This window comes from Carcharhinus amblyrhynchos, chromosome 19 (genome assembly GCF_965287045.1).
Source record: "Carcharhinus amblyrhynchos chromosome 19, sCarAmb.v2.hapA, whole genome shotgun sequence".
NCBI lineage: Eukaryota > Metazoa > Chordata > Chondrichthyes > Carcharhiniformes > Carcharhinidae > Carcharhinus > Carcharhinus amblyrhynchos.
The window spans coordinates 7,615,342-7,640,234 of NC_137342.1; the positions used below are offsets into that span (position 1 = coordinate 7,615,342).

General features: G+C 45.1%; 1 protein-coding gene across 1 annotated transcript in view; it reads left to right on the plus strand.

Annotated features, from left to right (window-relative positions):
* Positions 1-24,893, plus strand: part of LOC145355588 (ATP-binding cassette sub-family C member 9-like) — a 197,995-nt gene that overhangs the window by 113,884 nt on the left and 59,218 nt on the right. The window contains exons 9-15 of the mRNA XM_080207837.1: positions 2,635-2,733; positions 8,187-8,271; positions 11,142-11,222; positions 15,762-15,899; positions 19,544-19,669; positions 21,327-21,426; positions 23,635-23,867. Of these exons, the coding sequence (XP_080063963.1) occupies positions 2,635-2,733; positions 8,187-8,271; positions 11,142-11,222; positions 15,762-15,899; positions 19,544-19,669; positions 21,327-21,426; positions 23,635-23,867 (862 nt within the window). The remainder of the gene's footprint in view (positions 1-2,634; positions 2,734-8,186; positions 8,272-11,141; positions 11,223-15,761; positions 15,900-19,543; positions 19,670-21,326; positions 21,427-23,634; positions 23,868-24,893) is intronic.

Below are 24,893 nucleotides of genomic sequence, written 5' to 3' on the forward strand. Positions count from 1 at the left end.
TTAGTGATTATATTTATGGCCATTGATTTTGGAATGCCCTCAAGAGGAACTATCTTCTCTGGGTCTGCCCTAACAAACCCCTTCATCACTTTAAAATGTCACTTGTTAGCTTTTACTGAGAGAAAAAGTGCCCTAACTTATTTTATGGTTCTAACCTCTCATTTTGAACCTCTGTTCTGGTATCTGGGCAGTTGGCCTCAGATCTGGGGTGCCACCGTGGTGAGCACTGCTGCCTCACGGCACCAGGGACTCAGGTTTAGTTACAGTCTCGGGTGATTGTCTATGTGGAGTTTGCACACTCTCCCTGTATCTGCGTGAGTTTCCTTCTAGTGCTCCGGTTTCTTCCCACAGTCCAAAGATCTGCGGGTTAGGTTGACTGTAAAATTGACCCTAGTGTCAGGGAGATTAGCAGGGCAAATATTGGAATGGGGTCTGGGTGGGGTTGTGGTTGGTGCAGACTCGGTGGGCCGGATTCTATGTGCATTCTGGTCCATAATATGCATTTTGGTCCCTCCCATTGGCAGTATATCACTTGCAGTTGCCAAGGGTACCTTTGCCCTGAATTTCCATAATTCCAGGGACCGGCTCTGGACCAAGGTGGCATCTCACAATCTGCATCTCATCATACATTGTACCATTGAACAGATCTGGATAACAGAGGTGGGGAAGGGGAGATATATCTATTGGGTGACAGATGTGTCAGCTCAGGTAGAGTGGGCACTGGAGTTTGTCACCATCAAGTCCTGGAGGTTAGATTGTGCCAGTCTGACTATCAACGCATCGATGCACTAGTCAGCCAGGTTCCTGAACAGAAGCCATTTCAGAATGTCCAGCAGTGTCTGACCCGAGGAGACACACCTTGTACATAGTTCCCAGACCACTCTCATGGTTCCTTCAGCTTGGGAGAGTCCCAGGGGCTGCACCACTTCTGGCCAACATCTGGACTCTGAGGGTAGCTGCTGGGTCATGGTATTATCCTGTGAGGAGGTGGCCCCTGATGCCCCAGGACAGAAACCATGTACAGGCAATTGGGACTAGCTGGGAGAGCAGCATGGACCAGTTGGACCGCAGAGCCTATTTCTGTGCTCTATGACGCTACACATCTCAGTCGCAATCAGAGAGGATGGAATCGGCTGTCTCCACCTTCTCAACCACAGGGGGTTACAAAAGTGTTGGACGACACGGAGGCAGAGACGCTACAAGCAAAGCCACAACCCTGTGTTGAACTGATCATTGGCACCTCGAAGATGCACTCCAGCTATAGTGACTGATCAGACAGTGCCCATGTGCATGAGCCAGCCTAGGTTGTGGTTGCCTGTTGCACATTTCCGAACATGACGCTACAGAGAGGTCTGTGGCTAGGTGACGAGGAGGAACTGGAAAATGACTCCTCTTTAGAAGAGGGCAGGGAGGAGGTAGAATGGGTGAATAAAGGGGCAGCTACATAGAAACCCGGCACTCAGGCATTGCAGGAAGACTGCTGTCAGGCCTCATGGCAATTGGCAGATTGGCTACAAGGACCCCACAGGCTCATGTTGCCACTTGAGCGTCTCTCAGCGCGATTACACATGCCTCCGAAACTCACTGTCCACCAACGAGAGATATCATCCAACACTTTTGTAACCCCGTGTGATTGAGAAGGTGGAGGCAGCCGATTCCATTCTCTCTGATTGCGACTGAGATACATAGAGTCGTAGAGCACAGAAACAGGCTCTTCAGCCCAACTGGTCTATGCTGCTCTCCCAGCTAGTCCCAATTGCCTGTACGTGGTTTCTGTTCTTGTCTTAGAGGGCCTTGTAGGGGCAGCGAGTTGCTTTCTGCACTGGACGCACATTTTTCTGCTCGCTCCCTGGCCCCTGCCCTCTGCCTGCAATCGCAACTTCCATTCTGGCCCCCTTTGTTTCCTTGAAACCATTTCGTCCGTCAGACACTGGGTCATTGCAGCAGTTAAAAACTCAAGGGAGGTACCCAAGATCTTGCCCATGGCGGTTTGTCTATGCTATTTAACGTCCTGCTGCCCCATCACATCACTTCCTTGCAGTGTTAATGTAAGCCTTACCAATAAATAGCCTTAAACTTTAATCATTGCCATTGCTTACCTTTTGAAAAGGGTCCTTGGTGAATACCTCCTACCTCCAGGTTCCTTCCAGCGCTAATGATTGGGTGCTGAACTTGCACCCAGATCAAATAGACCCTCTGCATTTGAAAAGTCCACATGTGTCACAGCGACTGAGGTCAGGACCTGGAAACTTCCAGGCATTTGATTCCCAAACTTCAGATCGAAAATCCAGCGCCAATCCATGTAGATCATATACAGAATCGAAGCAAAAAACGCAACACTCGGTTGGTGTGGAGAGTTAGAAAAGAGAATTTAAAAAAAGGTTGGGGGGAGGGGAAGGGGCAATGATGACAAATAAAAGGAACTAGTGGAAAAGAGGCAAATGTTTTTGTCTGTCACCTAACGCAAAATGTTGCCTTATCTGTAAATAGAATATTATATGAGTGATGATATGACTGTTTTGATCCAGAGCCACGCTACCCTAATTGCTTTATTCTATTTTAAACGCAATTAAGTTGTTGTTTTCCGCTCAAAGGATGTTGCTCCTTAACTGTGTTTACTCTCATTTTGAGCAGAAACCGAAATTCCGTTGCTTATTCGGCTCAGAAACCTTGGCTGTTAAATACAACCGTGGAGGAAAACATCACGTTTGGGAGCCCTTTTATAAAGCAAAGGTAATTGTGTTGCTTCATGAATGGGCAATGTGAAAAGAATGGCCAGAAAATCCTGCCATGATGCCCCTCGGGGTGAGTGGCGTGAGTTGGAATTCGACCTCCACCACTGGGAGAGGTGATGGTGCAGTGGTATTGTCACAGACCTCGTAATCCAGAGACCCAGTCTAATGCTCTGGGGACCCGAGTATGAATCTCGCCATGGCAGATGTGAATTCAATAATAAAAAAAAAGAACCTGAAGACTAATAATGACCATGAAACCATTGTTGTAAAAAAAAACCCCATCTGGTTCACTAATGAAAATCTGCCATCCTTACCTGGTCAGGCCTACATGTGACTCCAGGCCCACAACAACGTGGTCAGCTCTTTGGGGAAAATTTTCCAGTCCCGCCACCACAGAAATTGACACAGGCAGCTCAGACAATTCGACCGACTAATTAAAGATCGTTGACCTTGGGCCGGTACCACTGGAAAATCTCGCCCATTAAGTAAAATCTCTATGGCCTATTAAAACCCTCAGACCGTGGGCGGTTAAGGAGGGGTAATAAATGTTGGCCTATCCAGCAACATCCACATATCATGAATGAATAAAACAAAACATTGGCATCACACTAGATTTGCACCCCAAATTGCTGGAAATGTACAGGAACGCCAATACTGTATCTTGGGCCTCATGAACATTACATCCATGAAGAGGAAGAAATAGAACATAGAAAAACTACAGCACAAACAGGCCCTTCGGCCCACAAGTTGCGCCGATCATATCTCTACCTACTAGGCTTACCTATAACCCTCTATCTTACTCAGTCCCATGTACTCATCCAGAAGTCTCTTAAAAGACCCTATCGAATTTGCCTCCACCACCACCGACGGCAGCCGATCCCACTCACCCACCACCCTCTGAGTGGAAAATCTTACCCCTGATATCTCCTTTGTACCTACTCCCCAGCACCTTAAACCTGTGTCCTCTTGTGGCAGCTATTTCAGCCCTGGGAAAAAGCCTCAGAGTCTACTCAATCAATACCTCTCAACATCTGATACATCTCTGTCAGGTCACCTCTCATTCTTCGTCTCTCCAAGGAGAAAAGACTGAGTTCTCTCAACCTATCCTCATAAGACATGCCACCCAATCCAGGCAACATCCTTGTAAATTTCCTCTGCACCCTTTCAATGGCTTCCACATCCTTCCTGTAATGAGGCGACCAGAATGGAAAGAAAATATAAGACAAACATACGAGTGGAAACAAAGGCCATTTTAGCCCCACTGTGTTAGACATTTGCTTTGTTAACCTGGCACAGGCAATGCGAGAATGACAAGTTAGGTGTGTCAAATGTACAAGCGTTCTTGACCTATGATGGACTGAGCCACTGGATCAGGAACAGTGGAACTTCTTTTGTAGAACAAGGGAGATTCCAGATAAAGGTTTATCCCATTCATCTCCCACTATCCTAACTGTTCGCAATGTTAGTGGTGTTGTCCATTCTCAGTTATCAATCTGTCTGCAACGTATGATACAGTAGAAGGAAAACTCTGTTGTGGTGGAGAGCTTTGGGAGCTATTGAGTAAAAAATCATATTGGGCGCTGGGTCAAAACAGGCGATGTTGGATCATAAACAAAGCCTGATATTTGCTTCCCTTGACTGAGTATCACTGACTGAGTGTAATAGGTGGCTAATCAGATACTGCTGCTACTTTGTGCCACCATCCAAGACAAATTCCTACCTGTGAAATTGTAGAAACCCTACAGTGCGGAAAGAGGCCATTTGGCCCATTGAGTCTGCACCGACCACAATCCCACACAGGCCCTAACCCCCCCCATATCCCTACATATTTTACCCACTAACCTACACATCTCAGGACACTAAGGGGCAATTTTAGCATAGCCTATCAACCTAACCCGCACATCTTTGGACCGTGAGAGGAAACCGGAGCACCCGGAGGAAACCCACGCAGACACGAGGAGAATGTGCAAACTCCCCACAGACAGTGACCCGAGCCGGGAATCGAACCCAGGTCCCTGGAGCTGGTGAAGCAGCAGTGCTAACCACTGTGCCATCGTGCCGCCCACCTCTGAAGTCCAAGATCACATTTTCTTCCCTCCTAATGCAATTTTTTCTCTCGTGGGATGTTGACATTTGTTGTCCATCCTTAATTGTCCTTGAACGTAGAGACCATTTCAGAGGATCATTATGAGCCAAAAACATTGATTCACAGGGAGCCCAGTCTGGGTTAGGATGACAGATTCCCTTTCCTGTGGGACTTTAGCGAATCAGATGGGTTTTTACAACAGTCAGTGATAGTAGTTACCACTGAGACCAGCTTTTATATTCCAGTTCGATTCATTGAATTCAAATTCCGCCAGCTGCCACTGTGGGATTTGAACCCATACATAGCAATTTGAGGTGCAAATCTAGTGTGGACTGAGGGGTTTCATAGAATCCCTAGAGTGCCGAAGGAGGCCATTCGGCCCATCGAGTCTGTACTAACCACAATCCCACCCAGGCCCTAGACCTGCAACCTAACATTATTTACCCTGCTAATCCCCTGAGATGAGGGTCAATTTAGCCTGGCCAATCAACCTAACCTGCACATCCTTGGACTGCGGGAGGAAACCGGAGCACCCGGAGGAAACCCAAACAGACACGGGGAGACCGTGCAAACTCCACAGGAATTGAACCCGAGTCCCTAGCATTATGAGGCAACAGTGCTAACCGCTGTGCTACTGTGCCCCCCCCAAATTGGTCATTTCAGAGGGATTTTATTTAATGGGTGGGATTTTCCAGTTCCACCAACCCTGAAATTCCTGGCTGAGGTCAACAACCTTTTAAATGGCCGATCAAATTATCTGTCCCACCAGTGACAATTTCAGTGGTGGGTGGGACTGGAAAATTTACTCCAAAGAGTCAACCACATTTGCTGTGGATTGCGAGTCACGTGTAGGTAAGGATGGCAGATTTCCATTAGTGAATCTGACAATTGGCAATTGTTTTGTGGTTGTTGTTAGACTTCTAATTCTAGATTTTTCTTTATTGAATTCAAATTTCACAAATCTGCCATGGTGAGATCTGAACCCCCGAGTCTTCAGCGCAGTAGCCTAGGATTCTGGATTATTAGGCCAGCGACATCACCTTCTCTCCTCACTCGCCACGTCACAGGATTGCACTGGATACGCAGACGATTCAGCCCAAGTTCATGCTCCAATCGAGTCTCCTCCCACCTTTCCCCATCTAACTCTACTATCATGCCAGCTTTTCCGTTCCCCCTTGTCTAGATTCCTCTTAAATGTATCTATATTTCAATCTAGCGCTGTGGACACAATTCCGCTTTCTTATCTCTCAATTCTCTATTGGATTTATTGGTGACTAACTTATATTGATGGCTTCCAGTTATATTCGTCCTTACAAATGGAAACATTCACTTGGTATGCACTCAATCAAAACCTTTTATCATTTTACAAATCTCGATTAGGTCATCCTTCAGCCTTCTTTCTTCAAGAGAAAATACATCCAACCTATCAATCCTTAATATGTATTTTTCCCAAACATTCTCGTAAATAGTCTCCGGTGTCTCTTTATCCTTCCCACACTAATGAGACCACAGCCACACACACTGCTCTAAATGTAGTTTAATTGAGGTTTGATAAGCGTAGCTTCCCTACTTTTCAGTTCTGTCCCAAAGGGGGTTAGTCATCCCACTGTGGAAATTTTTTAACGTAGCAGGCTAGAAGATTGCAGTGCTGCCCGCTGTACAGGATCCGTACTGGGCATCCCACCCCGATAGCACCTCCTAGCGCTGGATCACCAGCAGTGTCAACTGCATGCTGGAAATCGGCAGGGTGGCATACAAAGTTTGGGAATGTTCATTACCATATATTTTAAATCCCATTAGCAGGCCAGGGGCCTGAAATCTCTGGGCCCACTAGCCTCTATCATCCCGCGAGGAGCATTTCACTCCAAAGGGGTTTACAGTAGCTCCTCACTATCGGGGAGCTAATGGCCTGACCCCTCTGGAGTGGTGTTCCTCCTAGGCATTGGCAGCCCAGCAGTGCCATCCTGGGCCCCAAGCAATGCCCAAGGGGTTAGGTGCCAATGTCCAGGTGCCACATTGGCACTGCCCACTGGGTATGAGGCAGTGCCTCGCAGGCTGGCCTTATGGGGGGCAGTGACATGATGGCGAGCTAGCAATCGGGAAATCGGCACTCTCCAGCGAGAGTAGGCCCCACTCCCTAGTTTTTCCTGATCTTCAGGCTGGAGGCCTCTGCAGTGCATAGAGTGTGGGAGATTCTTCTCTGAACTCCGTCTGAAATAAACCAGCATGAATTACTCCAGTTTTCACATGATATCAATACTTTGAATGTTTTGGGGAGAATCCCAGCCAAAATCTTGTGCTTGCCTAGCTTTCATTCCAAATGCCTTAAGATCATTAATGGACAAAGATCTATCGATCTCAGGCTTGGAAACTTTGGTTGACACCCCAAGTCCACAATGGGAGGGAGTTCCACATTCTCAGGTGCCTTTGATTGAAAATTGCGCTCTGATTTGTAAGTGTGTGTGTGTCCAAGTTGCTTTGTGTGGATTTGTGTGCAGTTGTATTCATTGAAGCTTCATTACCCTTTGGGATAGAGTTAAGAGATGGGTGTCCACTCTCACAACATTTTATGCCCCTTAATGGATGGGAATGATGTGAAGCGCACTGACCCTCGTACTCAAATTCCTGACATATAGAATCATAGAACCCTACAGTGCAGAAGGAGGCCATTGAGTCGGCACCGACAACAATCCCACCCAGGCCCTATTCCCATAACCCTGCTAATTTACCGTGCTAACCTTCCTGACGCTTGGGTCAATTTAACGTGGCCAATCAACATAACCCTAATCTTTGGAATGTGGGAGGAAACAGCACCCGGAGGAAACCCACACAGACATGTGCAAACTCCACATGGACAATGATCCAAGGCTGAAATTGAACCCAGGTCCCTGGCGCTACGAAGCGGCAGTGTTAACCACGGTACCACTGTGCTGCCCAACGGATGACATATGCTCCTGTCTTGTGAAGCTTTGGGCAGTAACACTTTCCTGTAAGATGTATCTCATGTCTTTCTGATCTTTAAATAGTTTCTAGGTTTTCCAGCTAGTTTGATTGGATCTGGAGTTTGTCCCTCTGAACATTCCAAATTATCTCTGCCCAACAAGTCAATTAAAAGTCTTTAACAGGACATCAACTTCTTACTAAATTGTGATAAAATTCATGAACCTTTCTTTGTTACTATTCTGCCTTTCTGCTTTACTCTCACTTATACTGCAATGCTCATTTTATCTACCCCAGAATGATGTTTGTAAAGATCCCAAAATTTACGCCATACACTCCTACAATTGTGAGCGCTGTTGAAGAATTGCGTTAATCCAGACTGAAGCATTCTGTTGCACTCATCTCCTCATTTTTCACCCCCTCAGGTACAAAGCCGTCATTGATGCCTGCTCCCTTCAGCCTGACATTGATCTGTTGCCGTTTGGAGACCAAACCGAGATCGGAGAGAGGGTAAACACTGGGCGATGTGTGGAACTTTGCTACACCCTTCCATTCACTAACTTGTTTCAGGTTGTGAGTGGGCAAAGCAAAAGTGCTTGAAATTCTGAATTTACATCGAGACTGTGGGTGGGATTTTCCAGCTGCGCTCACTCAAAAGCTGGAAAATCTCACCCGAGACCGGCAGACTTTTGCATGGTCTGCCCACCACCCCCACCTGCTACAATGCCCATGGCAGGCAGGTCTGGAAAATTCCACCTTGTATTGAGGAGAAACTCATCTTCAGTGGTGTTTGCTGATGCGTGTTGAGAGATGTGTAAAACCCGCTGCTGCCTCATGACTGCTCTCTTTTCAGCCTTGCCGCTGAAAATGAGTTTCGCTCTAGTGCAGTCAGAGCTGTCTTTAATTCAATTGCAATACTTGGGTTTTGAGGTATTGTGTGTTGGTGAGGCTGCGCCTGGAGTCTTGTGCACAGTTTTGGTCCCCTTATTCAAGGAAAGATGTAGTGGACGCAGTTCAGAGGAGGTTCGCCAGATTGATTCCAGAGATGCGGAGTTTGTCTTGTGAAAAGAGATTGAACAGTTTAGGCCGATACTCTCTGGAATTTAGAAGAATGGGGGGGAAGATCAAATTGAGGTGTACAAGATGATGAAAGGTACGGATAAAGTAGACATGGAGTGGATGCTTCCTCTTGTGGGGCCATTCTAGAACGAGATGTCATAGTCTTACGATGAGGGGTAGCAAATTTAAAAGAGTTGAGGAGAAACTACTTCTCCCAAAGGGTTGTGAATCTGTGGAATTCACTACCCCAGAGTGTGATGGATGCTGCGACAGTGAGTAAACTTAAGGAGGAGTTAGATTTTTAATTGGTAACGGGTTGAAGGGTTATGGGGAAAAGGCAGGAAAATGGGGATGAGGAGCATATCAGCCATGGTCAAATGGCGGAGCAGACTTGATGGGCTGAATGGCCTAATTCTGCTCCTATATCTTATGAATTTATTCCCGAAATTAATCCGAGTTTGGAACCTTTTGAAGAGATCGGGGGAAGGCATTTGAAAAATCACAGTCCTTCAGGGTACATCAGAATTCCAGTGCAGAGTGGGGAGAGAAGTAACAAAATGAGAAGCAAATTGACCAGAATTATAGGAATATCTTATTCTTTAGAAGTGGATGGGAGATCGATTTGTCAAAGCAGTTAGCGGGTTAGTGTTCCACTTTTTCTTTATAACTACAACGACAAAGGATTTGCCTGCAATAGCAAAGACTGTAAGGGTGGGATAGACTAAGGTTGCTCGCTGACTGATTGGATTCCAGGCATTGTGATGACATGGTACAAAAACAGAAAATGCCGATCAGATGTGTTGAGGCTTCAGACTGTGGACTCCCCCTCCACCCCTATTTCATCAGCTTCTTTTCATTTCTTCCATTGGTTCATTTTTCTACCCCTGTTTCATCCCGCGCTCCATCTTTTTGTCCCCTTAACATCCCATCCCCTGCCCCACTCCACTAGTTACTTATTCCTGGTTGTCTTTTGCCACACTGTTTACCTTTGTTCTGCTGTCAACACAATCTGATCTCTTAATGACCGCTAATAACGTCCTTCTTAACCATTATCAGCACCATTTATATGCCCTCTGTCTTTTTGTCCTTGACATCTTTGTCAATCTCTCCTCGATCTATCGCTGGCCCTCTGTCTAACACCTACCACGATAGTATTCTTTACCCCAGAGGAATGGTCATCCAGACTCAAAATGTTAGCTCTGTTCTATCTCCATGGATGCTGTAAGGCCTGCTGAGATTTTCCAGCATTTTCTATTTTTGTTTCAGTAGTAACTTGCTCTTAGTGATTACATGGTGGCTTGTTGTATTGTTTTGTTCGTTGCATCTCCACTGTGAACCTGTTCATCACATCACTCTCATGTGATCGTAGAACCCAGCTTTTACACGTCGCAGTTTTACTGCAGAATGGGTGCCGTATCTAAGTAAAACGTAAATTTGCCATACTCCCCAAATGACCATAGGCTCCTCTCCACTTTGAAAGGGAGAGCTGACTGGTGTTTATTCAATCTGAGGGTCACCACACCTTTAGACAGGAGGCAGCATGGTGACGCAGTGGTTAGCATTGCTGCCTCAAAACACCAGGGACCCAGGTTCCATTCCAGCCTCGGGTCACTGCCTGCATGGGTTTCCTCTGGTTGCACTGGTTTCCTCCCATAGTCCAAAGATTTGCAGGTTAGGTGCATTGGCCATGATAAATTATCCCTTCGTGTCAGTGAGATTAACAAGGTAAATAGATGGGGTTACTGGGGATGGGTGGTATTGTTGTCGGTGCAGGCTTAATGGGCCAAATGGCCCCCTTCTGCTCAGTAAGGATTCTATGATTCTAAGGGACAAGGTTGAGAAGGCAGCGCCTTCCTGAATAACCTTAGCTGATGTGGGAATTGAACCCACGCTGTTGGTGTTGCTCTGCTTCATGGACCAACTGACTGAGCTAACCGACTCTATGGGCGCAATCTTAGAGCCGTTCATGCCATGCTCCTGCTGTAGCAAAGTTGGCGAATTTGGTGCCCAGCTAAATCTCCGTTCACTGTGGCAGAATGGGAAAATTCCACTGGCGTGTTAAAATTCCTGCCTGGGACCTTAGGATCCACAATCCCATTCCTGTTTGGGAATTACCCACTAATTATCCAGTAACTTACCTCAATCCTCTTTAGTTTTCCATGTGGTACAATCCATCAATTATGCTTATTGAAGAGTGACAATTAGTCTCATTTCAACAATTCTGCGAGTATGGGAAAGAAGTAATTTTAATGCGAGTGTTTTCAAAGATTCTGCATCAAAAAATAGTTATATTAATAATGTAACCTTTTTTGCTTATGTAGGGGATTAACCTGAGCGGAGGACAGAAACAAAGAATCTGTGTAGCCCGAGCCTTGTATCAAAACACAAGTACTGTGTTCCTGGTAAGAAATCATCGCCTTATCTCGGGCATTTATTGGCTTGGAATCCCTTTCAACTTCTTTGTTGACCCAATGAAAATGAAGTGAAACGGATTGATGAGTTGGGCATTGAGAATCCTTTCAGGGAACGTAAGTCCTCCCCTTGGACTGTACTCTGCTCCCCCTTGGACCTTTCACCTGTTTCTAGAGCCTCAATTGTCTTTCTTCCCAATATAACTCTCTCAACAACAGTGGGGAACAAAATATATGTAGTTGTTACTTTCTATCAGGTGCTGTGACACATTTAACAATTCCCACTGTTTGAGCACCAGATCAGAAACCCTAAAGTATGTTGTTATGAAGTCAGACTAGAACCCAACAAGTTTCTAATTTGCTGTTAATGTGAGGATGGGGAGTTTTACTCCAGCCACAATTCTATTACCAAACTGGGAAGCTTTTATCAGAGCAAATTTTATTTAACAACAGTTAAATTACAGTTTAACGATAGCAAATTAACTTAATCTTTAACAATTGAACAATACTTATACATGACAAAATACAACTGCTAACTTATCAGAGAGTTCCAATGAGCTAATATTTCTCTTAGAGACTTAGAACGTTACAGCACAGTACAGGCCCTTGGGCCCTCAATGTTGTGCCGAGCTATGTCCAATCCCAAGATCAAGCTATCCCCTCCCTGTAATGCTGGAGCGCTCCATGTGCCTATCCAATAACTGTTTGAAAGTTCCTAAAGTGTCTGACTCCATTATCACAGCAGGCAGTCTATTCCACACCCCAACCACTCTCTGGGTGAAGAATCTACCTCGGACATCCCTCCTATATCTCCCACCATAAACCTTATAATTATGCCCCTTAGTAACAGCTACATCCACCCGAGGAGATAGAGTGGACGTGCAGAGACTATCAATCCCTCTCATCATCTTATAAACCTCTATTAAGTCGCCTCTCATCCTCCTCCACTCCAAAGAGAAAAGCCCCAGCTCCCTCAACCTTTCTTCATTAAGACTTACCCTCCAAACCAGGCAGCATCCTGGTAAATCTCTGCACTCTCTCCAATGCTTCCACATCCTCCTTATAATGAGGTGACCAGCACTGAACACAATATTCCAAATGTGGTCTCACCAACGTCCGGTATAGTTGCAGCATAACCCCACGGCTCTTAAACTCAAACCCCCTGTTAATAAACGCTAACATACTATAAGCCTTCTTCACGGCTCTATCCACCTCTTTTTAAAATTAGTTAGCAAAACACAAGTGCACCTGCTTTTGACTTAGGTTACCAGGCTTGGAGCTTTCAGAAAGCCTTTAGAGAAAGAAAGATATAGGCAGAGAGGCCTTGCTTTCTTCTGGCAGCTCAGGCAGCAACTGCTTGTATTTTAAAATGAAAATGGAACTGGCTTTCCTGCAGGTTTAGCTCCTCCCATTAATTACACAACAATGTCCTTGTCAATCAACCTAATCAAAAACTTACATGACACTGCATACCTCTAGAATTCCAGGAGAACCTGAATAAATAAGAGGTCCATAAAGTAGCATATTCCTAGCTAAAATCCAGCTGCAACCTTAGCATCTGCTGCATGCTTATCAAACAAATGGACTCGTGTAACTAAACACTGCTTCTTAAAGAAACCTGCAGGAACATAAACTATATCAAAATAGTGCAGTATCATCACACCACCTCTCTAGCTCAGCACAAATGTGATAGCCAGCTTTTCACTGTCTTAGGAAAGTTTGGGTGTATTACAATTGAGGCTGTACGCTGGAAGATTGCCTCGATTGTTTCACAACAGTTGGTTTTGGAAGTGCCAGAGAGGCTAATGAACTCTTAACATTATTATAATGACATTGTATCAATCCTCTGCACACTGTTTAACACAGTGTCATATTGTGGAATCTAACTATGCGTAATAACTTCATAACCAGCATTTGAAAATTCCATTTGTTTATCAGTTCGCAAAGCTATGCCAAAATTGCAGTGTTTCAACATTGTTGTGTAATGTCTTAGATAAACACAATGTGCTTAAAGACAACAGAAGTTCTGGATATCCCGAATTAACTAAGGAACAAAACTTTTGCACTCGGTAGAGAATAACAAAAGAAATACTGATGCTAAGAGGGTTGGTTTGTGTTCCCCTTGTTCTTAAGTGGTTGAAAAGTGGGCTAATTGTTTCTCAGTTGATGGAGAGAGGCTGTTAGTTCTGGTGGTGGGGAGATGAGGGGGTTGTGAGCGCAGAAGAAGGAAACGCAACCTTACGAGTAGTTTCAGGCATAACATCAGGTCAGACCTACTCATCCAAAGATTAGTGGAAATCTGGCATGCTCCCCCTCAAAAGGCTGTAATGTGAGGACAATTTCCTGGCAGGTAGATTTTCTGAGTCACTTTGGAGGGTTTAAACTAGTACGGCAGCCAGGGGGGTGGGAAGCAAAGCAATAGGTCAGCAGGAGAAATAACTGAGAGAGAGCTACAGATTCGGATCAGTAAGATGAAGAGGAAGAGCAGGCAGGGAGTAGTCATTGAACACAGCGGGACTGGTGGTTTGAAGTGCATTTGTTTCAACACGAGGAGTGTAGCAGATAAGACAGATGAACTTGGAGCTTGAATTAGTACGTGGAACTATGATGTTGTTGCCAATACAGAGACTTTGTTGAAAGAGGCACAGGATTGGCAGCTAAATATTCCAGGATTTAGATGCTTCAAGCAGGATAGATGGGAATATAAAAGGGGGTGGGGTAGATGCGTTATTGGTTAAGGGGAATATCACAGCTGTGCTGAGGGAGGACACCTCGGAGGGTTCAGGCAACGAGGCAGGAACAGGAAGGGCACAGTCACAATTTTGAGGGTTTATTACAAGCCCCTCAACAGCCAGCGGGAGATAGAGGAGCAGATATGCAGAAAGACTTTGGAAAGATGCAGAAACAACCGGTTTCTTGTGCTGGGTGACTGGGACTCACTTACTGCTAGGAGTTTGGATGGGCAGAATTTGTAAGGAGCATCCGGGAGGGTATCTTGAAACAGTTAAGTAAATAACCAAAATCAGGAAGGAGCCATATTAGACCTGGTACTGGGGAATGAGACTGGCCAGGTGATCGAAATTTCAGTAGGAGAGCATTTTGGGAACAGTGACCATAACTCCGTAAGATTTAAGGTGCTTGTGGGATAAGGGGCAACTAAAGGAATATATGAATAGGATGGGAATGGAAGGATATGGACTCCGTAAGTGTTTTAGTTTAGGCAGGCATCAAAATTGGCGTGGGCTTGGAGGGTCGAAGGGCCTGTTCCTGTGCTGTACTTTTTGTTCTTTGATATAAGCTCTCAAGACAGGAATCAATCATTTTTCCAAGTTAAAGTTATCAGTGGGTCAAAGCTTCAAATACACTTAAGTATAGCGCTTGGTAGTGGCAGAGCAGGAGGGGGGGGCAGGGCTGATGGGCTTCCTCCTGTTTGTAAAAGCGCATAGATCAATAAAATAACAAATTGGAGAAGGATCATCCACTTTGGTAGCAATAATAGAAAGACAGATTATTACTTGAATGGTGTAAGTTGAGAGAGGTGGTTACCCAGTGAGACCTTGGAGTCCTCATGCATCAGTCGCTGAAATTAAGCGTGCAGGTACAGAAGGCAGTAAAGAAGGGAAATTGTATGTTGGCCTTCGTAGCGAGAGGATTTGAATATAGGGATAGGGATGTTTTGCTGCAATTGTGTAGGGCGTTGGTGAGGCCAACCTAGCGTATTGTGTTCAGTTTTGGTCTCCTTATCTGAAGAAGAATGCCCTTGCTATAGAGGGAGTACAGTGAAGATTTACCAGACTGAATCCTGGGATGGTACGTCTGTCGTATGAGGAGAGACGAAGTCGGTTAGGATTATATTCACAGGAGTTTAGAAGAATGAGAGGGGGATCTCATAGAAACGTATAAAATTCTAACAGGTTTCGGCAGAAAGAATGGGGTCATAGTTTGAAGACAAGCAGTAGAATTGGGGTGAAGAGAAATTTCTTCACCCAGAGGGTGATGAATGTGTGGAATTCACTATCACTGAATGTAGTTGAGGCATGGTGCGATTTCAGAGAAATCATGCAATTTCAATAAGAAATTAGATAAAGCTTGCGGCTAAAGGATCAAGGGATTATGGAGGGAAGGGATCAGGATATCTAGGTCCTCCTTTGAAGGGCCGAATGGTCTACTCCTGCTTTTTATTTCTAGGATTAAAGAGGCTGTTTGACTGACAGCCAAGAATTATCCATTAAGGCAATTGGCATCAGATGGCGACCATGAGGACAGATGTGTCCGGTGACCAATGGCAAGAGTGTGGGTTGGACGTTGAGAGGTCATGTGATGAAACCTCCCAGAATACATCAGAATTGACAACCTGAGATATAAGTGCAGCCTGTTAAATAGCATCTTATCATTTAATGTCACCAACCTTTCCATTAACTTTTGCAAATGCAAAGAAGTATACACTCGCTGATCAAATCATTTATTTACTTATTCAAAAGCAAATAATTTCCACTGTTTCTATCCACCCCCCCCCCCCCACCACCACAGGACGATCCATTCTCTGCACTGGATATCCACCTCAGTGACCACCTCATGCAGGAAGGAATCCTTAAATTTCTTCGTGAAGACAAGCGAACCATAGCTCTGGTGACACACAAGCTTCAGTATCTGACGCACGCAGACTGGGTAAGTAAGAGTGAGCAAACCAGGCCAGAGCATCTTGCAGCTGAGGCTTCCGATTACACATTAGGCACGATCTTACCGGCCATTCACGTCACACTCCCGCTGCAGCGAGGTTGGAGAATTTGGCACCCAGCCAAATCTCCGTTCACTGCAGCGGGATGGAAAATCTTTGCATGAGTGTAAAATGGCACAGTGGCTCATAGCGAGCGCATGGCCCATTTTCCATAGAATCATAGATTGGTTTTCAGCCCATCAAATTCATACTGCCGTTCTACAGTGGTTTTCTTTTAAAGGCTAACTATTGAGTTCAACTTTAGCTAATACAAAGACTCGCGAGCACCGTATCCTGATCAGAGATGTTCTTTATTGACCAATGTATGCTGGGAGGGAAAGGGTTGGGTGGTCCAACACTTCTCTGAAGTTACACCACAGTGGCAATACAATTATACATCTTCCAAAAGACATTTTACCCACCTTCTGGCTCACCCCTGTCGAAAATGAACCAATCGTCATTAGTACAGGTCATTCATCATTAGTAAATGTCATACACCTCAAACAATTACAGATATTCTCTGACAGCATAGGAACAATGAGTTCTGGTGGTTTCTCTCTGACTTTCCCTGTTGCCAGTTCCAGACTCTCATACCTGATTGAAGGCTTTGTTTACCCATTAGGCCACGTGAGTTCACTAGCTTTGTCCTCGGCTTATGAATTTTCTATTCATAAGGGCAATCTAGAGTCCATGCCGATAAGAGCTATACTTCTTTAGGTGTATTGTTATAAGCAATGTGGGTTACCTTACTGGCCTAATTTCCATGATGCCTTAACATGCTACGCCGTTAGCCAAGATGTATGCCTGTTCAATAATACCCTTTCAAAAATACATGTTTAAATTTTGATTAGAATTTAAATACTGATTAGAATGCAAGTCTTTACAGCTAACCTGCTATTCAAGTCTTAAAGGTGCAGACAATGTGAGTGGAGATAGCATTAGCATAGGTTAAAGAGATGTGTATTGTCTCCACACAGGACAGTAAGTGAGATTTTACAAGCCCAGGCAAGTCGTGGGGGTTACAGATAGTGCGACATGAACCCAAGATCCCGGTTGAGGCCGTCCTCGTGTGCGGAACTTGGCTATCAGTCTCTGCTCAGCGACTCTGCGCTGTCGCGTGTCATGAAGGCCGCTTCACTTTGCAACTGTACAGGGCACTGGTGAGGCCGCAGCTGGAGTACTGTGTGCAGTTTTGGTCGCCGCACTTGCGCAAGGATATTTTGGCCTTGGAGGGAGTGCAGAGGAGGTTCACTAGGCTGATACCGGAGTTGAGGGGGTTGGACTATGAAGAGAGGCTGAATAGACTGGGCTTATACTCGGAGTTTAGAAGGATGAGGGGGGATCTTATAGAGATGTATAAGATAATGAAGGGGATGGATAGGGTAGAGGTAGAGAGAGAGATTCTTCCCACTCAGAAAGGACAGCAGGACTAGAGGGCACAGCCTCAAGATAAGGTGGGGGTGGTTTAGAACGGAGTTGAGGAGGAACTTCTTCACTCAAAGGGTGGTGAATCTCTGGAATTCTCTGCCCGTTGAGGTGGTGGAGGCTACCTCACTAAATATAATTAAGACATGGGTAGATAGGGTTTTTGGCAGGCACGGGGATTAAGGGTTATGGGGAGAAAGTGGGAAAGTGGAACTGATCCACTTCAGATCAGCCATGATCTTATTGAATGGCGGGGCAGGCTCGAAGGGCTAGATGGCCTACTCCTGCTCCTATTTCTTATGTTCTTATGTTCTCACGACACATGTCTTTAACCTATGCCTAATGCTATCTCCACTCACATTGTCTGCATCTTTAAGACTTGAATAGCAGGTTAGCTGCAAAGACTTGCATTCTAATCAGTATTCTGTAAACTGTGTGTGACTTTACGCCCTCCCCTGATCAGAACCTTCCACACACCCGACAAAGGAACACCGTTTCAAAAAGCTTGTGGGATTACTATCAAATAAACCAGTTGGATTTTAACCTGGTGTTGTAAGACTTCTTACTGTGTTTACCCCAGTCCAACACCGCATCTCCACATCATGACGATACATGTGACTCCAGAGTCACAGTAACATGGTTGACTTTAAATTGCTCTCGGGCAACTAGGGATGCGCAATAAATGCTGGCCAGCCAGCGACATCCATGTCCCACAAGTGAATAAGAAAAAATGTAATCATTTATCTTCAGCAACCAGACCATCAATAGAGTTTTGTTCCAATGAAAGTCAGGTTGAACAATATTTAAAAGGATTGGCGTGAATGTGAGAAATAAAGAAATGAACTCACTGCCTGCTAGGCATCAAAAGCAATGTGAATGGTCAGACAATGATCGCTCACATCTTACCTACCTCAGTTTTAGTGATGATTCCTGTAGTATTTGCCTGGCATTGAGATTAATTTCATCTTGAAATAAACATATTGTAGCAGCAAATTAGGTGAACATGGATGTACACAGAATTAGCAGGCTTGTGATATTAAGTACCCTCCTCCGCGCAAGAGATAACTAAGGCTCGAGAAATCAGTTCAAATGTAACATTACATCAGTGGTTAGCATTGCTGCCTCACGCGCCAGGGATTTGGATTTGATTCCCGGCTTGGGTCACTGTGTGGAGTTTGCACATTCTCACCGTGTCTGCATGGGTTTCCTTCAGATGTTCCAGTTTCCTCCCACAGTCTAAAGATGTGCTGGTTATGTGCATTGGCCGTACCAAATTGCCACTTAGTGTCCCGGGATGTATAGGTTAGAGGCATTAATGGGGTAAATATGTGGGGTTATGGGGATAGGACCCGGGTGGGACTGTTGTCAGTGTAAACTCGATGGGTCGAATGGCCTCCTTCTGGAGGGTTTCTATGATTACTGAAGACCTAATGAAAGGTCGCAAGACTGTAAGGAATGGGAGCAGGAGTAGGCCATTTAGCCTATCGATCCGTTCTGCATTCAAGAAGATCACAGCTGATCTGATTGTGGTCTTAATTCCACTTTCCCACTTGTCCCCCCAAAATCGTTGACTTCCTTATAGATTAAAAATCTATCTAACCCAGCCTTGAATATATTCAATGATGCAGTTCCCATGCAATTCCAAAGAGCTTATGAGAGAAGAAATTTTTCCTCGTCTCCCTTGTAAATGAGACATTATGCTGTTTAGTTCTAGATTTGACTGTGCGACACCCCCTCAGAATCATTTACGTTTCAACAAGTTCACCTCTCCTTCTAAATTCCTTATGAGTTTCGTCCCAACCTGGTTAAACGCACCTCTTTTATGCCAGGAATCAGCCAAGTGAACCTTTGCTGAAAAGATTTTTCTGGTTTCAAAGCAATTTCTTTACTGTTTAAATCAAACCTTGTGGCACTTGTCTCTTGAAGTATTTCTTTGCTTCAAAGTTGCATGTTACTTGTAAATAAATCTGATTAGTTTTAGCCTGAACATATTACATGCCATATTCCTCATGGCATGTCTACATGCCACACAATACAAATATGTGGTGTTAGAATCATAGAATGATACAAAGTTGGCCCCGTGTGTTTGTAATTGAGCCTGTGAAACAGTAAATGTAGATTTTCTGAGACTCAGCGTGGCTAAGAAACTGACTGTTCTTCAACTTTTCAGATAATTGCGATGAAAGATGGCAGCATCATAAGGGAAGGCACACTGAAAGACTTTCAGAACCATGATGTGGAATTGTACGAGCAATGGAAAACACTCATGAACCGGCAGGACCAGGAATTTGAAAAAGTAAGCTGTGAACCTATGAGCCCTCAACCAGTTTGCTGCAAGATTTACTTAAGATCATCAGACGTAGGAGCAGAAGTGAACCCTTTGGTCCATTTGAGTCCACTCCATCATTCAGTGTGATCGTGGCTGATCTGATGTATTCTTCCACTCCACTTTCCCGCCTTATCTGCACAATCCTTGATTCCCTTACTAATGAAAAATCTGTCCATCGCAGCTTTGAACATAGCTGGCGGCGTAGGATTTAACACTTCTGCCTCACAGCGCCAGGGAGCCTGGTTTGATTCCTGGCTTGGACCACTGAGTGTGTGGAGTTTGCGCGTTCTCCCCGTGTCTGCATGGGTTTCCTCTGGGTGCTCTGGTTTCCTCCCACAGTCTGAAAGACGAGCTGGATAGGTGCATTAGCAATGCTATATTTTCCCTCAGTGTACCTGAACAGGAGTGTGGCAGCTAGGGGATTTTCACAGTAACTTCATTGTATTGTTAATGTAAGCCTTACTTGTGACACTAATAAATAAACTTAAACTTTGAAACAGTCAGAGCCAGCTCAGATATAGAATCACAAAGCCATTGATGGCACAGAATGTGGCCATTTGGCCTGTCAAGCCAATACTGGCTCTCTTCAGAGCAATCCAATCAGTAACATTCACCCACTCAATCCCCATGGCCCTGTATCACCTCGCACTTACTAAATTAAACTCCATCTGCCATTCATTGGCCCACTGGCACAATTGGCCAAAACCCTGTTGCAATCCTAGATAACCTTCTTCACTGTCCACTATGCCATTAATCTTGTCATCTGTGAACTTATGAACCATGTCTCCTATATTCTCATCCAGACCATTAATATAAATGACAAATAACAGTGGATCCAGCATCTGAGGCACACCATTGGCCACAGGCCTCCAGTTTGAAAAACAGCCCTCTCCAACCGCCCTCTGGCTTCTGTCATCAAGCCAATTTTGCGTCCATTTGGTTACCTCACCCTGGATCCCCTGAGACCCAACTCACAGTACGCAACTCAAGAAGGTAGCTCACCACCACCACCTCAAGGGCAACTAGGGACTGGGCATTGAATGTTGACCTTCCCAGCAACACCCATGTCCTGTAAATGAATAAAAAATGGAAGTGAAAATGGTGAGAGGTGTACAATAGCTCCCTGCTTGAATACCTGCCTTTTAACATGATTGTAAATGATAATGGGAAAATTCTGATCAGTGAATTTTGACGCACTGGAACAGAACTGAAAATGGCTGGAAAAAAGTTGTGGAATAATTAAAATGTGAGTGCAAAAGAATTTGCACCCATAAAATACCAGTGTTTAAGAGATTTAAAGTTTATTTATTAATCACAAGTAGGCTTTCATTAGCATTGCAATGAAGTTACAGTGGAATTCCCCTAGTCTTGTTGGGTATACTGAGGGAGAATGTAACATAGCTGATGCACCTAACCAGCACGACTGTGGGAGGAAACCCACACAGATATGGGGAGAACATGCAAATTCCACACAGACACCCAAGTCCTTGGCCATGTGAGGCAGCAGTTCTAACCGCTGTGCCACCGTGCTGTTCCATTGACATTGTGAAGCCTGCCTTCTTAAAACAATTAACGTTTATGAATTCAAGTAAACGCTATCAAACTGTTCATCTCTGGTTTCCAGGAGACGGAAGGTGAAAGCCAGACAATGCTGGAAAGAAAAACCTTGCGAAGAGCAATGTATTCTCGAGAAGCCAAATCCCAGATGGACGATGAGGATGAAGGTTGGAGTTTCTGTCCTTACCTGGTTACTGATTGCTGATTCGTGCCATTCCAATAGATCCAATTCTAGTTGAAACTGACCACACAGACAGTGACTGAAACCAGGAATTGAACCTGGATCCCTGGTGCTGTGAGGCAGCAGTGATAACTCTGGCATCAGTGGCATTTAACTGATAACATCGCCGAGAACTCCAACCCTTTTTCAAGCCCAGGACACAATTAAGTTGTGGGGTGGCACAGTGGTTAGCACTGCTGCCTCACAGCACCAGGATCCTGGGTTCAATTCTGGCCTCGAGTAACTGTACGTATGGAGTTTGCACATACTCCCTGCATCAGCATGGGTCTCCTTCGGGTGCTCCGGTTTCCTCTCTCAGTCCAAACATGTGCAGGCTGGGTGGATTGGCCATGCTAAATTGCCCCAAGATGTTTAGGTTAGAGGGATTGATGGGGTATACGTGGGGTTACGTGAGTAGGGTCTGAGTGGAATGCTCCATTGGAGGAGGTTCAGCATAGACTGGATGGGCCACATGGCCTATTTCTGCGCTGTCAAGACTCTTATGATTTCTATGATAACAAAACATGTTCATAAAAGGTGCAATCTAAGAGAAGTTTAGGAAAGAATACCACTCCTGTCCTTCTCATCACTTTATATCCTGCGATTGCCACTGGTTGGGAGGGTACCATGTGATCCCTTTGTGCGGTCAACTGGGTGTGTACAAGGCCTCAGAATGAACCAGTTTTTATTTATCTATTTTTACTGCGCAGATTTTATGCATCTTGGACTTGTGCACAGAAATTTTGGTTAAATCCATGAGTCAACTCATAAGGAGACGCTCAATGTATTGCATGAACATCTTACTCAGGCCAAGAGTGGACCAACACAGGACCTCAAGCTATTATTTTCTAGACTCTCATTAAACTCAGCTCTCTGGAGAACTTCCTTCCTATGCCTCCAACGTCATGGTTTCCCAAAGCCCACGTTGTCCAATTTTACCTCCTTTCTGAGATCCCAAAACAAGACTGCCCTGGTACACTCAACATTTCAGCCTGCCCTTGCCCCAAGGAACTGACTTCTTTCCATCGAGTTTTCTCCCATTGCCCAGTCTCTTCCTGCACTTTGAGCGGTGCCCTCGGCCATTTTAACAATTTTCAGCTCCTAGCTTCTGACCATCTAGATGTAGAACCTTAGATCATAGAATCCCTACAGTGCAGAAGAAGGCCTTTTGACTCATTAAGTCTGCATTGACCACAATCCCACCCAGGCCCTGTACACACAACCCTATGCATTCACCCTAGCTAGTCCCCCTGACACTAAGGGGCAATTTAGCACAGGCAATCAACCTAACCTGCATATCTTTGGACTGTGGGAGGAAACCAGAGCACCCTGAGGAAACCCACGCAGACATGGAGAGAACATACAAACTCCACATAGACTGTGACCAAAGCCAGGAATTGAACCTTGATCCCTGGCGCTGTGAGGCAGCAGCGCTAACCACCATGCCACCCCGGTGTACTTTTCAATGTGAATGTTCAATCCCTCTATACCTCCATCCCCCACCGGAAGGAGAACTCTCTACATTATCCAGTTCCCAGCCTTCACCTCTCTCCTAAACCTGGCTGAACCTGATCTCGCGTTGAGTAACATTTACTTTCGCTCCACTCACTTCCTCCAGCTGAAAGGCTTTGAGAACCTGGGTGAACACAGAACAACACAGCACGGGAAACAGGCCCTTCGGCCCAACGAGCCCGCGCCGCCATTTCAACATTGTGAATCCCTGTTCCACCCGTGATCCTTGTCTACGCTTGTGGCACTCCACATTAGAAACCAGATTGAGGGGATACTAATTGAGGGACAATTTGTTACACTAATTAGCCTAAGAGTGGGTTCTTTGGGGTGTGGGAGGAAACCGGAGCACCCGGAGAAAACCCACGCAAGCACGGGGAGAATGCGCAAACTCCCACAGACACTGGCCCAAATCCATGTATCTGCACAGCAAACAGTGATAGTCACTGACTCCTGACAGTGCCAGCGTTTCTGTGGGATTTATATCAGTTAACATTTCCAGAGTGCTCGTTCACTGCTATGTAATTATAACTTCAAAGTATCACAGAGTGGGAGAGTGACCACTTATACATACGCAGTGAAGATAGTGACGTAATCTCAGCCAAAGTGAATGATTTTCTTCTATCTGTCTTGTCCCTGAGTGCAGAGGAGGATGAAGAGGATGATGATGAAGATAACATGTCTACGGTAATGAGACTTCGGACAAAGATGCCCTGGCGAGCTTTCTGGAGATATCTGACCTCAGGGGGATTCTTCCTGCTCTTTTTGCTGATTATCTCCAAATTGCTAAAGCATTCCGTCATGGTGGCCATTGACTATTGGCTTGCAAAGTGGACAAGCTCAAACCAAACAAATGAAACCGAGGCAATGACTGACAAGGTAGGAACCCAACAGAGTGCCTGAAACAGCGTTCCCGCTTAGAAAGGATAACAGGACTAGAGGGCACAGCCTCAAGATAAGGGGGGGGGGGTGCAGTTTAGATTGGAGTTGAGGAGGAACTTCTTCACTCAAAGGGTGGTGAATCTCTGGAATTCACTGCCCATTGAAGTGGTGGAGGCTACCTCGCTAAATATATTTAAGTCACAGATAGATAGGCTTTTGACAGACAAGGGAATTAAGGGTTATGGGGAGAAAGCGGGAAAGTGGAACTAATCCACTTCCGATCAGCCATGATCTTATTGAATGGCGGGGCAGGCTCGAAGGGTTAGATGGCCTACTCCTGCTCCTATTTCTTATGTTCTGAAATTCTGTCTGCCAAAATACTGTTGAGGCAGGGCCAATTGAAAATCTCCCAAGTGAGATTGGTAGAGGTTTTTGTCCAATAAGGGTATTTTTAATGGGCATGAGAACAAGGTGAGTAAATGGAGTTGAGGTTCAGTTTGGCCATGATGAACTGAAAGGCAGAATAGGCACGAGAACTCCTGCTCCCTAAGGCAAATAATAAAATAATCTAGGAATGAATTAATGAGAGTGCATTACATCTGCACTGTAGGCATCCTATGATTCTATATAGTGAATTAGGAGAAAGAGTTTGGCAAAGATAGCCAAAATCTCAGGTTAATATTCACATGAAATGAAAATGTTGGCACCAAGCACTTGTTTTGTTTTGTGCACTAGGTTTATTTTCCAGCTTACCAGCTTGTTGAAATACTGATAGTGTGGATTGGCTTTCTACTATAAATAGCACATTAAGTAAAAAGTCTCTTCTTGGCTGGGCGATATGCAACGCCAGCTTTACGTCTCAGCGATCAAAGTTAGCCCCAATACTTTTCACATTGAAAGACAGTTCACTGGATGTAGCACAGACAAAAGACAGATCGACGGCTAGACGAGGAGCAATTGGGGAGCATAATAACTTGGGGCAGGAATGGGCCATCTGGCCTCTCCACTGTGCTCCGCCATTCA